At 43.3% G+C, this 18,023-nt stretch overlaps 1 protein-coding gene across 4 annotated transcripts in view; it reads right to left on the bottom strand.

Moving 5' to 3' along the window:
- The window catches only part of RXFP2 (relaxin family peptide receptor 2), a 430,781-nt gene that overhangs the window by 236,427 nt on the left and 176,331 nt on the right, over positions 1-18,023 (bottom strand). For 3 of the 4 annotated variants that reach the window (XM_056561880.1, XM_056561884.1, XM_056561881.1), the window contains one exon: positions 242-370. In XM_056561880.1, the coding sequence (XP_056417855.1) occupies positions 242-370 (129 nt within the window). Of the gene's footprint in view, positions 1-241; positions 377-18,023 lie in introns of those variants that run through there. The other variant, XM_056561883.1, reaches the window with a different exon arrangement.

Here is an 18,023-nt window from a genome sequence, read left to right as displayed (position 1 = left end):
TCTGGGCTATCGGGTCACCAGCGACCCAATCAGCCCGAAATCACTGCAAATCGCCGATCTGAATTGTCTCAGGACCCCCAGGCATTGTCACGGGATGCCTGCTGAATGATCGGCAGGGAGCAGAGAAATGCAGGGCATACCTGTACGCCCTGAGTCCTTAAGGACTCGGAAACGGGGGGTGTATGGGTACGCCCTGCGTCCTTAAGGGGTTAAGGGAAAGCTTAGAGGCACAAGAGCTTACCACAGTAGTCTTCATCTGCCCCATTTTCACAGTCCTTTGTACCATCACAATGAAAAGTCCGAGGAAGGCATATGGTGAGGTTTCCACATGGAAAGTAGCCCATTTTGCACACAGAATCAGACAAGGAATCTGTAACCACATAGAAAAAGAATAGAGTTACTGGCAGAGTTTTTATGTTCTGTTCAACTCAGAGCTTAACTATAATTCAGACATGTTTACACCATTGACATAATTCTGTCATGGAAGAGGCTGAAATGGTGAAACCCAGGGCTGGGCAAAAAAAACAAAAAAAACTTAGCTGTGCACTTAGTATAAAAGCCACTTTGCTTTGTTGCTCTATGTATGATCAATCTTTAAAGGGAACCTATCATAATTTTTATGCCTGAACTAGGGCTGTTCTCAGAGGCTTCTCTCTACCCTGTTGACCTTAATGGATTTCCACTTATACCCAAACAGAAAGAGGGCTATCAATTAAGGCTGGAGGGGTGGGAAAAAGCCACCAGGGACCACCCAATGGAATTTGACAGCTAATTTTAACTAAATTAGCTATAAATTCCCTTCCATAAACAGTACTAATGTACAATAAGTACCACTGTTGAACTTGCAGGTGAAGTGATGACTTAAAAAATAAAAACCTTGTCTAAGTGGCTAAAGTGTCAAATAGGCGGGGCTGAAGTGTTTAGGTGGAGCTCAGCCCCGCCTCTTTGATATTTTAGATGCTTAGGCAAAGGGCTTTTTGTAACCGGTTCATATTGTACACTTGTGCTGTTGTCTATGGAAGGGAATCTGCGGTTCATTTTGACAGATTCTCTTTAAAGGGGTACTCTTTTTTTTTTTTTAAATCAACTGGTGGCAGAAAGTTAAACAGATTTGTAAATGACTTCTATTTAAAAAATCTTAAACCTTCCAGTACTTTTTAGGGGCTGTATACTACAGAGGAAATGTTTTTCTTTTTGGTTTTCTCTGATGTCACGGCCACAGTGCACTCTGCTGACCTCTGCTGTCCATTTTAGGAACTGTCCAGAGTAGGAGAAAACATATGCTACTCTGGACAGTTCCTAAAATGGACAGAGATGTCAGCAGAGAGCACTGTGGTCATGATGTCAGTAGAGAGCACTGTGTTCCAAAAAGAAAAGAATTTCCTCTGTAGTATTCAGCAGCTAATAAGTACTAGAAGTATTAAGATTTTCTCATTTTGTAATTTACAAATCTGTTTAACTTTCTGGCACCAGTTGATTTAAAAAAAAAAAAAAAAAAAGTTTTCCACCGGAATACCCCTTTAAAGTTGCTGCTTCTGAAGGGATCCTTATAGACAAATAACATACAGATTAAAATTACAGTCAACACCAGTGATGAGTGGCAGGGGCCATATTTGAATTTGTGATATTTCGCGAATATATGGACGAATATTTGTCCTATGTTTCGTGAAATTTGCATATTCGCTATGTTCATTCTTTTTTTTTTCTCATGCAAACATTTTTAATAAAATTTGCATACGCATGCACAATTATATCTTCCACCTAAAAGAAGGGAGGTATCAGTGTCTAGTCTGGAAGTGCTGATATTTGCATAAATATTCACACACATTTGCATAAAAAATTTGCATACAAAAATAGATATCACTATATTCTAAATAAATCGCTAAATCGCGAAGTGCCGATATTCACGGTACAAAATTGCATTTTTAATATTCACGCTCAACACTGGTCAGCACCCTACCAAAAAAAAGCACTAAGGCACATTACCTCATTCATCTAAGAAAATTTTTATTAGATAACATATTAACACCATATGAAAAAAATATTAGTGATATAAAAGTAATTGCAATTATAATAATCCTGTGCATAAAATACATTAAGTGTAACACCTTAAGAGTAAGGAAACATGGTAACAATTTTCAAACGCAAGGAAAATAGGTTACACCACAGTTACTGCACTTCATGTCACTAACCAAACCAGTGACAGCCCCAACGCATGTTTCACTAACGATTCATCAGGGAACAACTATGAAAGCTAGCTGATCTGTTTATCGCACCTTTTCTTTTGCATGATGTAAAAAGGAGAACAGTGACTCCCAGACAAGGGGGCTTGGTTTTGCCTCACTGACCATGCGAGCAGTAAAATCCACCTAATTTGCTATATTTACAGATGAGCTGTAAACTAGTCAGTCATGATAAAAGATCATTGTGTAAAGTACCTTTATTTTTAGTGCCTACAATCAGGTCTGTCCTTTAATTACAGAGAGCAAATATTTTCACTATTGTAGAAGGCGCCATAATAGGGCATTGGCATGAGCACATGTACCTTCTGCACATCATGTTTCACTCTTGTAACCCAGTCCTATGGAAATGTATTCTGAGGATGGGAAAACATTACTTGGGTAACTGTCTAGTGGTGATATTTGGTTGCATTACAGTGATGGGTGTCAGATATCTGGAAGTGAACAGCACAACAACCAACATTCACAGTGTATTCCAAACCACCACAGACTGTTGTGGCAAACCAGGAGGAAGTATTCATAATAATTTCCAAATGTAGTATTGTCTCCTGCTCATAAACCCTATCTTGTCTTAGTGTCAGCTGGTGAATGCTTAGTGTCAGCGAGTGAGTGCTTAGTGTCAGATGGTGAGTGCTTAGTGTCAGCGAGTGAGTGCTAAGTATCAGCTGGTGAGTGCTTTATGTCAGCAAATGAGTGCTTAGTGTCAGCGAGTGAGTGCTTACTGTCAGCTGGTGAGTGCTTAGTGTCAGCTGGTGAGTGCTTACTGTCAGCTGGTGAGTGCTTACTGTCAGCTGGTGAGTGCTTAGTGTCAGCTGGTGAGTGCTTAGTGTCAGCTGGTGAGTGCTTAGTGTCAGCTGGTGAGTGCTTACTGTCAGCTGGTGAGTGCTTAGTGTCAGCTGGTGAGTGCTTAGTGTCAGCTGGTGAGTGCTTAGTGTCAGCAAGTTGTTCTTAGTATCAGTCGGTTAATGCTTAGTGTCATTCTGTCAATGCTTAGTGTCAGCTGGTCCATGCTTAGGGTAAGCTGGTCAGTGCCAAGTCTCAGCCAGTTGTTCTTAGTGTCACCAAGGCAGTGCTTGGTGTGAGTTGGTCAACGCTTATGGTTGGTTGATTAGTGTCAACTAGTTGTTGTTAGTGACAGCCGGTCATGCTTAGTGTTAGCCAGTCAGTGCATGGTGGGAGCCAGTCAAAGCTTAGTCTGACTAGTGCTTAGTGTTACCAGTCCATGCTTAGTGTCAGGTGATCAGTGCTTAGTGTCAGGTGATCAGTGCTTAGTGTCAGGTGGTCAGTGCTTAGTGTTACCAGCCCATGCTTAGTGTCAGGTGATCAGTGCTTAATGTCAGGTGATCAGTGCTTAGTGTCAGCTGTTCAGTGCTTAATGTCAGGTGGTCGGTACTTAGTGTCAGGTGGTCAGTGCTTAGTGTCAGTTGATCAGTGCTTAGTTTCAGGTGGTCAGTGCTTAGTGTCAGTTGATCAGTACTTAGTGACAGGTGGTCAGTGCTCAGTGTCAGGTGATCAGTGCTTAGTGTCAGGTGATCAGTGCTTAGTGTCAGGTGATCAGTGCTTAGTTTCAGGTGGCCAGTGCTTAGTGTCAGGTGGCCAGTGCTTAGTGTCAGGTGGCCAGTGCATAGTGTCAGGTGATCAGAACTTAGTGTCAGGTGATAAGTGCTTAGCGTCAGGTGGTCAGTGCTTAGTGTCAGTTTATCAGTGCTTAGTGCCAGGTGATCAGTGCTTAGTGTCAGGTGGTCAGTGCTTAGTGTTAGGTGGTTAGTGCTTAGTGTCAGGTGGTCAATGCATAGTGTCAGGTGGTCAGTGCATAGTGTCAGGTGGTCAGTGCTTAGTGGCAGGTGGTCAGTGCTTAGTGGCAGGTGGTCAGTGCTTAGTGTAAGCCTGTCAGCTTGTGGCTGATTAACTGATTACGTAAATCTGATCAAAGCTGCCATATTTTGTATAGTAGCTAAGGCTCCATAGTTCCCATCCATCGATATTTTGTGGCTGACCTGGACTGTCTTCTGACTCGCTGCTATATTTAAGCTGTATGTGTCTTATTGTGTAATATTAAGAAATGCTCCAGTCCTGACCTTGCTTCTGTTTATTGATTCTGTGACCTCACTTTGGAAATATCATCTGTAAGCTGTTAGGAGACTTCTTTGGAGATTCCACAACTAAGTTCAGGCCTCCATAAGAGGCATTTTAAGGTTTAAGTAAATGTATCATCTAGATTTTTTAAAACTGATTACAACCAGATACTAAAACATATTTTTTTTCTAATCTGTTTCTATTTTCTGATTATGTTTTTTATTAAATTTTTTTTTGCACAATATTATGGGGACTGCTATCTAGCTGGACCTCCTGGAGACATAATGCATTGGGTTTCTAGTGTGCTCCTCAACTAGTACTTGTACTATCTTTACTCCTCCATCTGGTCCTTTGTCCACAAGACATATAGGTTCCCTCTCCTGGGAGATTGTATGTAAGTTTTTGCCATCACTATTATTGACCCATGTATTGCTGGATGATGGAGAACTTATCTGCTTATATGTGGGCTTTGATATAACTATTATTTTTGTTGGTATATGTACAACTTAAAGGGGTACTCCATTGAAAACATCTGGGGACCCCTACTATATCTGGGCCGACAATGGCAGCGTCCGGAACACGGAAGCGTTTGTGATGTCATGCCACACCCCCTCTATTCATGTCTATTCCCATAAACATAAATGGAGGGGGTGTGGCGGCCGTGTCTGCCAGTCATCGGGCACAGAAAGGAGTTTGTTCCGTGCACCGAATGACAGGGGTGCCGCAATCTTTGGATAAGGAATAAGATGTTTTCAGCAGAGTACCCCTTTAAGGGTCAGTGGTATATATAGAAAAGTGGTTGTGTGCCATTTCGGAAGGTTCAATTGGCCCCCCTTTTTGGTTGTGGAGCTGGCTTAAGGTCTGAGACACTTTTAAAGACAACAGATCATAGCGCAAAAAAAATTATAGGGATCAGAATAGGGCAAAATTAAGCATACTTATTTTGTTGAAAAAAGTAGTACAATAATAGTAAAATATCAATTGGGTATTGTTTTAATCCCACTGAACTACAGAATAAAGCGTACATGTCATTTATACCATAAAGTGCACTTCATAAATACAACCCCCCCCCCCCCCCCAATATAAGTAAAATTTGTGTATTTCTTTTCAATTTCCTCTCGCAAATGATGTTTTTGTCTGTGAAGGTACATTTTAAGGTAAAATGAAAGGTGTCATTACAAAGTACAATTCAAGGAAAAAAACATGCCCTCATATAGGTCTGTGGATAAAAAAATGAAAGATTTATGATGCTTAAAAGGAGGAGGAAAAAACAAAAACACAAAAAGAAAAATTGGCTGTGTCTTTAAATTAAATCTGTCATTAAATGTTAGTTTTCAAAATCAGCTCTATGCACATCCCCACCCGCCTTTAAAAAAAAAGGCCATTATGGCTGCTCACTGTTCTTCTGCTGTATGGAGAGGGAGGGGGCGTTCCTTAGCTGGCACAGCGTCATCTGAGGCCTTGCTGGGTATTGCTTCCACCCTCTCATCAAGACCTGCTGTGCCCTGCTGCCTACACAGAATTTATTACAAACAGTGCGCACGGCCATGCAGAGTGTTCGAGCTCCCTGTTTTATACACAAGAGAGCGAGAGCTATGCACTGCCTATGGCCAGACCGCATTTCCAGACTTTGGAAAGTCTGTGCTATTGAGGAGATGGAATGCAGTCTTGCCCAGAAGTAAGACCCCTAGTGGCCATATTTGTAAGGCCATGAAAGTCACATACATTTTTTTTTTTTTTAACAGGGATTAAATTAAAAATCTGTTAAAAATCCCTTAGAATCCACCCCCTGGTTTGCACTAGCCATATCTAATAGTAATCTATAGGGTTCCCAAGGGGCCCGGGCTCCCGCTGCAACCCCCCTGCAGTCCTACAGCACAGAAGCAGGGGCCCGCTGTTTACACAGCGGTCTCCTGTTTCCAGGTCCGTCCAGTCCAGGAAACACTAAACTATAAGCGTGTCTTAGAGACGCGCCTATAGATCACTGCGGCGCTTGGGTTCGGCTGATTGACAGAGCGAAGAGCCATTGGCTCCTTGCCCTGACGATCACTCATGTGGCCCGCCCACATTATGCAGGCATTAGTCCTCTGCGCTCCGGCACATGAATGACGTCATCATCATGCGCCAGTGCACAGACCAGAGAAGAAGACAGAAGAGAAGAGGCCGTGGACCACGCGAGAGCCAGGTAAATATGTTTTTTTTTTCTAATACTATCTAAGGGGATTACTGATTCCTATGTAAGGGGGCTACTCATTCCTATCTAAGGGGGCTGCTGATAACTACCTAAGGGGGCTACTGATTCTGATCTATTGGGGCTACTGATTCCTACCTAATGGGGGCTACTGCTTCCTATGTAAGGGGGCTACTTATTCCTATCTAAGGATGCTTCTGATAACTACCTAAGGGGGCTACTGATTCCTACCTAAGGGGCTACTGATAACTGCCTATGTGGGCTGCTTCTATTAATACCTTAGGGGGCTGCTGGCTATTACTACCTAAGGGGGCTACCTATTAGTACCTGAGGGGGATTTTGCTATAATTACCTAAAGAGGCTGCTGACTATTACTACCTATTGGGGCTACTGAAACTACCTATTAGGGCTACTGATTACTACCTAAGAGGGCTACTGAATACTTCCTAAGGGGGCTACTGATTCCAACCTAAGGGGCTATTAATTCCAACTAAGAGGCTACTGATTCCTACCTAAGGGGGCTACTGATTCCTACCTAAAGAGGCTGCTGATAACTTCCTAAGGGGGCTACTGATTCCTACCTAAGGGGGCTACTAATAACTACCTAAAGGGGCTACTGATTACTACCTAAGGGGGCTACTGATTCCTACCTAAGGGGGCTACTGATTCCTACCTAAGGGGGCTAATGATTCCTACCTAAGGGGACTACTGATAACTACCTAAGGGGACTACTTCTATTAACACCTTAGGGGGCTGCTGGCTATTTCCACCTAAGGGGGCTACTTATTAGTACCTGAGGGGGCTTTTGCTATAACTACCTAAGGGGGCTGCTGACTATTACTACCTATTGGGGCTACTGAAAACTACCTATTAGGGCTGCTGATTACTACCTAAGGGGGCTACTGATTACTACCTAAGGGGGCTGCTGATTACTACCTAAGGGGCTACTGCTAATACTACCTCAGGAGGGTGCTGTCTATTACTACCTAAGGAGCCTACTGAATACTACCTAAGGGGGCTACAGATTACTACCTAAGGGGGCTACTGCTAATACTACTTCAGGGGGCTTCTGGCTATTACTACCTAGGTTTACTACCTAGGGGAGTGATGCTGGCTATTACTACCTAAGGGGGCTGCTTCTATTACTACCTAAAAGGGGCTGCCACTACTATTACCTAAAGGGGACTGCTGCTAACACCTACCTAAAGGGGGCTGCTACTACTACCTAAAGGAGGAGGGGGCTACTACTATATAGGTTGGCTGCAGCTATATACAGGGGAAACTACCTACAGAGAGTAACCTCTACTTATAGGAGGCTGCTAATGCATACAGGGAGTAACCATCTACAGGGGGCAGCTATCTACAAGGGGATTTACCTACAGGTGGTTCCTCTCTACTCTGGGCACCTGTGTAATGGGGGAAACTATGTGAAGGGACCTGTCTACTTTCTGGAGTGAACTAGCTACCTGATGGGTTGGGGAAAGACCTACCTACTCTTCCCCAACCCACTTATCTAGCCACTCTATTATTACTGTATGGAGTGTTATAGGTGCAGGAAAAGTGCGCAGCCCAAAATGTTTGTCTGGCAGGTTCTGTGGAGACAAGTTGTGAAAGCAAGAAGTTGTCATGACGGTCTTGGCAGGAAGGAGAAGAAAAAGGAAAGTGAACAATTCCGATCAGAGAAGATGTCACCTGATGTAACTGTATGTAATCACTTATCTGGTCTGCAGAGTAGAGATGAGCGAACTTACAGTAAATTTGATTCGTCACGAACTTCTCGGCTCGGCAGTTGATGACTTATCCTGCGTAAATTAGTTCAGCGTTCAGGTGCTTCGGTGGGCTGGAAAAGGTGGATACATTCCTAGGAAAGAGTCTCCTAGGACTGTATCCACCTTTTCCAGCCCACCGGAGCACCTGAAAGCTGAACTAATTTATGCAGGAAAAGCCATCAACTGCCGAGCCGAGAAGTTTGTGACAAATTGAATTTACTGTAAGTTTGCTCATCTCTACTGCAGAGCCTGTGTACAGCTGATATCTACCACTATATGGTCACTGTATGAAGGAAACATTTTCTCCTTGTATACTTGTATTATTGGTAATATTGGTCTCAGTATACAGGATTTGGTCTGTAACGGTATGATGGTAATATAGTCAAAGAAAAGTTATAGCAAGCTCACCGCTCATAGCAGATCAGTCTCTGGGCACCCGCTGCTGTTCTTGGAAGCCAGGATGATGCCGAGCCCTTTCCTCAGTCTGAATAGACTTGAATAGAAAGAGGTATCCAGCTCCCAAGGAAAACATGAAAAATTTAAAGTCCAAAGTGTATTGATCCATGCTAAAAACGCTAAAGAAAAACACCCAGGGAAGGTAAAAAAGCCTACGCTGATGCGTTTCGGACCATTGGGTCCTTAGCCATGACTAAGGAACCAATGGTCTGAAACGTGTCGGTGTAGGGGTTTTTACCTTCACTGGGTGTTTTTCTTTAGCGTTTTTAACATGGATCAATAAATTTAGGACTTTTAATTTATAAATTTTTTCTTGGGAGCTGGATACCTCTTTCTATTCATGATGGTAATATGTATGGTGATAATAGTCCTCCTTGTATATGTATTATTGTAATATTGGTCTCAGTAAACAGGGTTTAGTCAGTAACGGTACAATGGTAATTTGGATGGTGATAATATTTCCTCCTTCCTTCCTCATTGATCTAGAGGACTTTTGTTTTTCTTGGGCTCGGTGGTGGGGGGGTCCCCCAGGCCTTGAGCTGTGTAAGGGGCCCCAAAATCTCTGATGGCAGCCCTGGCCCCATCTTTCATTCCAAGACCCAAGACCTGACCACAACACAAAACTGGCGCACTGGAGTACCGCAACTTCTCTGGTGATCCTGGGATCACTGGAGAAGTTGTGGTACTCCAGTGCACCGGTCTGACCGTAAATACACTGGGATGACCCTCTTGTTAGTTGACAAGATCACAAGATAATCGGAAAGAGATTTTTCTAAGGTGAGGAACCCCTTTACAAATGTGTCTGAAAGGAACAATGTAATTTCTAAATGGCCACTAAATAAATTGGACTTTAACTGTAGAGACAACATATATCATCTTTAAGCCCTAAGGTATTGTCATTTCCTGGAGGTATAATTTCCTGTCAAGTAAGGAGTTTTGTCAATGCTGGAAAATATTTACAGGGTTTCTTACATCGTACAGATATTACCATTAAACACTCCACCTAATGCACTTTCTACAGATTTTATTAATGAGACGGATATGAAGGAAACAGGAGGATAGTAAATCATCGGGGTCCTTCTGTTGGCTTCTCCTGAAAGAGAGATCTTCATCACAATGGACAAACACCATACATTATTGACAGCTAGATGTATATTTTGGCTGTGAGCTCATATAGTAAATGGGATAAGTCTCATCTGCAAATGAAATATTTCATGAATGTGTAAACATTAGGATATTTGTCTTTGTCCGGCTACAGATCTATATGCAAATCTTAGTGTTATTGAAGCACTTGAGACATGAGATTGCAAACAGTAATTCAGCCGTTACATCATGTAGGGCTTCTAAAGATATATTGACTTTCCTGCTCACTGTTATCTTTACATTTTTTTTTTTATCATAAATTCATATACTGTATTTGTTCAATATCTATGACCAAATGTCTTATACAACAAAAATATATGTCTGTTTTAAAGGAGAAGCCTCATGGTGAAAACGTTTTTTAGACTGCAGGGGGGTCCGACCACTGGAGCCCCCGGCAATCTCTTCTACGGAGGCCCGTTGTAGAGCCATATTTTGTGTTTTGCTGTGGAATGTGTTACATGACTCAGCACTTTCCAGTGCTGGACTAAGACAGCTTCATTGGCTGACACGCGCAAATCCGCCCCCTACCATTGGTTCCGGTGGGGGGGGGGGGCGTGTCACGTGACCACAGATATGCTGTCTCAAACACTGTTACCTTCAGTGTGAGTTCAGCTACCACAGCAAGAGCAATGTTATTCACGCTGCGGCTGTAATGTAATTGACATTACATTCCTTCTTTCCCACTAAGGGGACTGTGCACCCACGGGGGGATCTCGGCGCTGTGGCTGACATTACATTCATTCCCCGCTACTGGCACCATGCGCCCGCGGGTATCATAAGCTGAGTGCAGTGGCTGGCATCTCATACAGTCCCCGCTATGGGGATTGTCCTGCGGCTGACATGAGACACTTTCCCCGCTATGGGGATCGTTCGCCCGAGGGTGTCATAAGCTGAGAGCAGTGGCTGGCATCTTGTACAGATCCCCCCGCAGGTGCACAGTCCCCATAGTGGGAAATCAATCACATTACAGCCGCAGTGCAAATAAAATTGCAGCCGCAGCACTTTGGCTATCACAGCAGGAGACATCCTCCTGCTGTGGTAGCCAAACTCACACTGAAGGGGACAGTGTTTGAGACAGCATATCTGTGGTCATTTGACACACGCACCACGCAGGAACCAATGGTAGGGGGCAGGTGTGCGCATGTCAACCAATGGAGCTGTCTTAGTCCAAAGTGGAAAGTGCTGAGTCATGTAACACATTCCACGGCAAAACACAAAGTATGGCACTACACCGGCTCTCCCCGGGAGTGGCACATCCTGCGTATAGTGGATACGTTTTTCGCCATGAGACTACTTCTTTAACTTTGTAGACCACAAAGCTGATCTTGGTAACAATATTTTAGGCATGGGTGGACAAAATGCAACACTAAAGACCATCATATGGACCCTTATTTTAAAGGGATTTATCATAGATCATCTTTTATGGAACTCTGGAAAATTCATACAAGTCTGTCTGTCTACTAGTAATTTGTAATCTAAAAAGTGAAAGTCAGTAGTGTAGACATTTTTTTTATTCAATATAATAGACAGTAGGGAACTCCGATAATATATTTCTAAGTAGCAGTGGGCCCCTGCCTGGAGGGCCACTATAAAGCTGCTCCATTGCTGTAAGAATACCCTGTATTTAGTAAGGCATAGAGAAGACGGAACCACTACCAACACGTATTGGGTGAACTATAATGTGCCCCTTAGACTATGTCCACACACTATTTGGAGCCTAATTTTCAACTTTCTTTCTGATCACATACAGTTTTTCAGCAATTTTTCCCTTTAGTTCCTTTTATTTTTGCAATTGTCTGCTTAAAATAAGGCTTTAAAAATAGCATGCAAACATAACTTTATCATAAGTAATGGAGATAAGTGAATCTTTTTTTGATGTTGTTGTTTTAAACTTTGTTGGTGTTTTGGCAAGGGGTCAATTTTCTATAATGACTTTTTATTCTTTATAAATTTTTTACCTTTTTTTATAGCAGTCATTTAAGTTCATTGTTAATTTTTTTCTTTAGTATCTGCAATGGCAGAAGTATCTAAAATGCCTCATGAATTAAAAAAAGACTTGGGGACCTCTATGTTATGCTATTGACTTAAAATCACACCTAACAAATCCCTTATGAGTCCCAGGGCAATAATTACATTAACAATAACCATTTTGGGAGGATAACCCTCCCTGTGGGGAAAAAAAACCTATATGTGAGGTCCCATTAAAACAATGCTTTACTGCTATGTTCTAAAACCGTGATGATCATAAACAAAAGAAACATATAGTATATTAAAATGATCAGAGACCCTCTTATGGCTGGCTGGTATCTTCGTTTTTTTACTATTAGGTTTATTACTATGTGATGACACACTGGTTATTGAGAATATTGCTATTGAGTATAAAACATTGGTACAGGGGATCTTTCACACCCTCCAATTTGATGTTGTATATGGTGCACTAAAAATGAAAGACGCTTTCTAGCATTATTTTCTGCTCCTTCCATGTGGTGCTAAAGGTATGTGACTCTACTAGGCATCTACTGATGACCTCCTATAACAAAATGACACCTTCCACTATATAGCACCTTTTGTTGTTTTAAGTATTGGTCTTGATAACACTCCTAGGGGGAGATTTATCAAAACCCATCCAGAGGAAAAGTTGCCCAGTTGCCCATAGCAACCAATCAGATTGCTTTTTTCATTTTTAACGATGCCTCTGCAAAATGAAAGAAGCGATCTGATTGGTTGCTATGGACAACTTGGCAACTTTTCCTTTGCACAGGTTTTGATAAATTTCTCCCTTAGTGCCCTAATACATATTATGCTCCACTATTTCTGTGCACAAAAGGGGTCTCTCACACCCTCCTTATCGTTGTGCAATACTGTGCAGCACCTAGGGGGCATTATTTTCACTTCCTCCTCACTCGTAATGCATAAGACCCTTGCAGGGGTCTTCTGCCCCTTTTTGTGCTGTATAGTACAGTCAGTGTTTTCACTTCATCATTAGGATTAAATATTTGTATTATCTTATATCCATAGTGATTAGCCGCTATTTGTAGGTCTCTGGCTATAACAATCACCAGCCTCCCCGATGTTTTGCCAGCGTACTAGCTTTGTCAAGGTACATGAGGCTAACCCTTGACAAAGCCAGTATGCTGGCAAAACGTCGGGGAGGCTGGTGATTGTGTAAGCCAGAGACCTACAAATAGCGGCTAATCACTATGTATTTAAGATAATAGAAATATTTAATCCTAATGATGAAGTGAAAACACGGACTGTACTATACAGCACAAAGAGGGGCAGAAGACCCCTTATAGGGTCTGATGCATTACTAGTGAGGAGGGAGTGAAAATAACGCCCCCTAGGTGCTGCACAGTTTTTATTTTGTTTATAATAATCACGGTTTTAGAGCATACCAATAAAGCATTGTTTCAATGGGACCTCCCATATAGGGTTTTTTCCCCAGAGGGAGGTTTATCCTCCCAAAGGGTCAATGTTAACATTGACTTTAAATCATCAAAAGATGATGATTAACATATATTAAGCCTAATAAGAACATAACGTAGGTTGTTCAAGGCTTGCACTTAAAGCTTATAATGTACTGTATACGTCTGCCTAGATGTATTGGGTGGGTGTTATTTACACAAATGTACTTAAGCGGTAGTGCGGGCCTGCCCTGTACTCATCACTGCACACATTGTTGAGCAGGAAGTCCTTACTTTGCTGCACTTCCCAGGGCAGCCACTACTAACTGTACAATGCAGTAAGTGTATGTGGGACTTGTGTATGTGGGACGATGAAGTGGCCTCAACACCTGATATTGACCACTGACCATTGGCAGCCACGAATGAAAAATGTATTAATGGACCCCAACCACTGAACAGAAACCAAAAGAGTAATATTTTGGCCTCCATTCAGAAAGTTACTGTTCTTCTGCTTGTTGGAATAGTGTAAAAGTGTCAAAGGGGCATCAGGAAGTAGTAAACAGGATAGGTCACAAAAACAGTAAAACAGTCTAAAGACTAAGGGATCAGGCCAGAGGGCCAGAATCAAGAGGTGGCATAATAGAAAACATTATGGTATAGGAATCCGTTTCAGAATACCTCAACATATACCCCTGCCAGACAAAACTAAAACTTGGTTTGAGAAAGAGCCTTACCCACACTATGGTCTTCATTTATCAATGTGCTTCCAAAGCTTATTAAAAGCAACATAGGAACATTTGTCAGATTTGTGCCATTTTTTTGTTGGTGAGGTCTCTAAAGTGACTTAGTTTAGTTCAAACCTATTAACTGAAACAAGAATAAAATGGGACAAATTTGGGATGCTAATCCCTTTTTATACTAATAACTGGCATAATTAGACTTGCCAGTCAGTTTAGAAGTATGCAAATTTGACAAGTTTGGCACAAATTTTGCCAGCAAACCCTTTCACCTTGACTTGCATAAATTGCACCAATCTCAGTTAATTTGGGTCATTGATTAAAATGATTTCCCTTTCGATAAATGTGGCCCACCTCAGTACACAATTACAACAGATGTGATGGATGGCAATGCTCTTATCACAATAAAGTAACAATAATCATTCATGATGCCCACTGCATAGCGATGTGAACTTCACATTGAGTGAGCAAAAAAAAAAGTCAACTGGGATGACAAAAACATATTGGAGATGTCAGTATCGATCATGGGTGATGCCAATGTGTACACACTCGGTGATTTATGATGTAATTTACTGAAATCATTGATGTGACAATAAAAATCCTAATAAAAACAACTGAAACAGCAAAGTAAAGGAACCTCGCATGAGCAATTCAACCAACCAGGCTAATACAGATCGAGATTTGGTAAATCAAGGAATTGATCCTAAAGACATAATACAAGAAAACATTATATATATTTTTTTCTTTATTGGATCTAGCCTCAGGCTAAAATAAAAGCATACAAAGCAGGGCTGCAACAAATGATTTGCACAATCGATTAATTGACAATAAATTAATCGATTATTCAATAAATCGGGGAAAGCAGCAAAATGACCAAAAAAGTTTTTTTTGGGGCTCTACTTTAAAAAATATGTATAGTAGGCACATAAAAACAAGTGAACAAGGTTATTTCTGTTTCCACTGCGCCCCTGTTATTACTTGGCACAGTGTTTCCCAACCAGGGTGCCTCCAGCTGTTGCAAAACTACAACTTCCAGAACACCCACACAGTAAGGAAAAGGGTCTTCTCTCAGATTGCATTATACCCTAAACAATGGTACCTGCACTGCTGTATCTCACACGGAGGTAAGGGAGGCACTGTGCTCCGCCCTCTGGTTGGCTCCCCCCCCCCCCCCCCCGACTGGCTATTACATTAATAAATGAGCAGTAAACACGGGCAGACTGACCAACTGGTCTGATCGGATGTCGTCCGAGGGCCTGGCCAGGTTAAGAACCCAGAACCCCAGCAGACAGTGCTGCCTTCTCCGGTATGTGGGATACACGCACATACAGGAGAAGGTGTCCACTTTGTCTGAGCCGCATCTGCAGCTTACACAGAGGAGACGTGACCTCCGCCCCCACACAGCATGTAGTACAGGCGCCGATTACGTCACTCATCGACGCCTGTACTGTGGAGGGGAGAAGCTGTGGACCCCTGCTGCTGAGGAGATCGCTGCGTGGGACATCAATTAACCTTATTTTTTATTTTTTAACTCTGCCTATTGCTATGGGGAAAAGGGGGGGGGGGGTTACTCTACCTATACCTATGGGGAAGAGGTGGTGGGGGGGTAACTCTGCCTATACCTATGGGGAAGAGGGGGGTAATTCTGCCTATACCTATGGGAAAGAGGGGTGATGGGTAACTCTGCCTATACCTATGGGGAAGAGGGGGTAATTCTGCCTATACCTATGGGTAACTCTACCTATACCTATGGGGAAGAGGGAGGTTGGTAACTCTGCCTATACCTATGGGGAAAAGGGGGTGGGTAACTCTGCCTATACCTATAGGGAGGAGGAGGGATGGGGGTAACTGCGTACTACTATGGGGAAGAGGGGGGGGGTTACTCTATCTATACCTATGGGGAAGAGGTGGTGGGGAGGTCACTCTGCCTACACCTATGGGGAAGAGGGGGGGGGTAACTCTGCCTATACCTATGGGGAAGAGGGGTGATGGGTAACTCTGCCTATACCTATGGGGAAGAGGGGGTGGTTAATTCTGCCTATACCTATGGGGAAGAGGGGGGTTGGTAACTCTGCTTATACCTGTGGGGAAGAGGGGGGTGGGTAACTCTGTGTATACCTATAGGGAAGAGGAGGGGGGTAACTGCCTACTACTATGGGGAAGAGGGGGAGTTACTCTACCTATAACTATAGGGAAGAGGGTGGGTGGGTAACTTTGCCTGTACCTATGGGGAAGAGGGGGGTGAATGATTCTGCCTATACCTATGGGGAAGAGGGAGGGGGGTAATTCTGCCTATACCTATGGGGAAGGGGGGGGGGGGTAACTCTGCCAATACCTATGGGGAAAGGGGGGTAACTCTGCCTATACCTATGGGGAAGAGGATGGGGGGTAACTCTGCCTATACCAATGGGGAAGAGGGGGGAGGTAGCGCTGCCTATACCTATGGGGAAAGGGGGGGAAACTCTGCCTATACCTATGGGGAAGAGGGTGGGGGGTAAATCTGCCTACACCAATGGGGAAGAGGGGGGAGGTAACTCTGCCTATACCTATGGGTGAAGGGGGGTAACTCTGCCTATACCTATGGGGAAAGGGGGGGGGGTAACTCTGCCTATACCTATGGTGAAAGGGGGGGTAACTCTGCCTATACCTATGGGGAAGAGGGTGGGGGGCAGGGGGTAACTCTGCCTATACAAATGGGGAAGAGGGGGGGGGAACTCTGCCTATACCTATGGGGAAAGGGGGGGGTAACTCTGCCTATACCTATGGGCAAAGGGGGGGGGGTAACTCTGCCTATACCTTTGGGGAAAGGGGAGAGGTAACTCTGCCTATACCTATGGGGAAAAGGGAGTTTAACTCTGCCTATACCTATAGGGAAAGGGGGGGAACTCTGCTCCCTATACCTAAGGAGAAAGGGGGGTTAACTATGTTCCTATATTTATTGGGAAGGGGGGTTAAGTCTGCTGCCTATACCTATTGGGAAGGGTGGGGGTGGGGCTATCTCTGCTGCCTATACCTTTGGGGTATGGGGGTTAACTCTGCTGCCTATGCCTACAGGGAAGGGGAGGGGTTAACTCTGCTCTTTATACCTACAGGGAAGGGGATTAACTCTGCTGCCTATACCTACAGGGAAGATGAGGGGTTAACTCTGATGTCTATACCTACAGGGAAGGGGGGGTTAACTCTGCTGCCTATACCTACAGGGAAGGGGGGTTAACTCTGCTGCCTATACCTACGGGGAAGTGGGGGGGGGGGGCTACCTAACTTTATACCTGGATGCCTAACTACTTACCTACATACCAGGCTATCTAACTACCTACATACCCAGCTACCTAACTATGTACATACCTGGCCTTCATACATGGCTGCCTAACTACCTAGCTAGCCCTCTACCTACCTGGCTTGTCAGCTACCTACATATCTGGCTTCCTGATCTACCTACATAGTTACCTATTTACCTGGCTACCTACTTACCTGCCCTTTTACTGTGAAGGACACCAAAGAGGGCATTATTACAGTTTGTGGGCCTATAGATGGAAAGATTGTGTAGAGGAGGGGAGGGCACTGGAAAAATGCAGATTCTGACATGTTTGTCCTACAGATGTTAAGAGATCCACATGGCGGTCTTATCCGGACAGAGAAGAAAAGGAAAGCGAACGCCGCTAATCAGAAAAGACCTAATTGTGAGTCCCAAAATGTTACTGTAATCACTTATATGGTATCCTGTGTACAGCTGTTATCTAGCGCCATATGGACCTGTATATAATCACTTATATTGTATACAGATCCTTTATAGTATACTGTTTTATTCAGTACAGTATGGCGGTATTATCCAGTTATTGTGTGGTGGTATATATTTACTCCTTGTATACCAGTATTATTGGTCATGGAAATTTACCTGCGTTAAAGTGTTTCTTACATATATACATTTTAGTTTATTGTGAGGGATTTGGTGGAATTGGGACGCGGCAGAAGATTGACAAGCTGCAGAGCCTAGCAAGGGCCCTTGC

Source organism: Hyla sarda, chromosome 2 (assembly GCF_029499605.1).
Source record: "Hyla sarda isolate aHylSar1 chromosome 2, aHylSar1.hap1, whole genome shotgun sequence".
Taxonomy (NCBI): Eukaryota; Metazoa; Chordata; class Amphibia; order Anura; family Hylidae; genus Hyla; species Hyla sarda.
The sequence above is the reverse complement of the archived record's forward strand: the minus strand, read 5'-3'. Positions and strand labels throughout refer to the sequence as shown.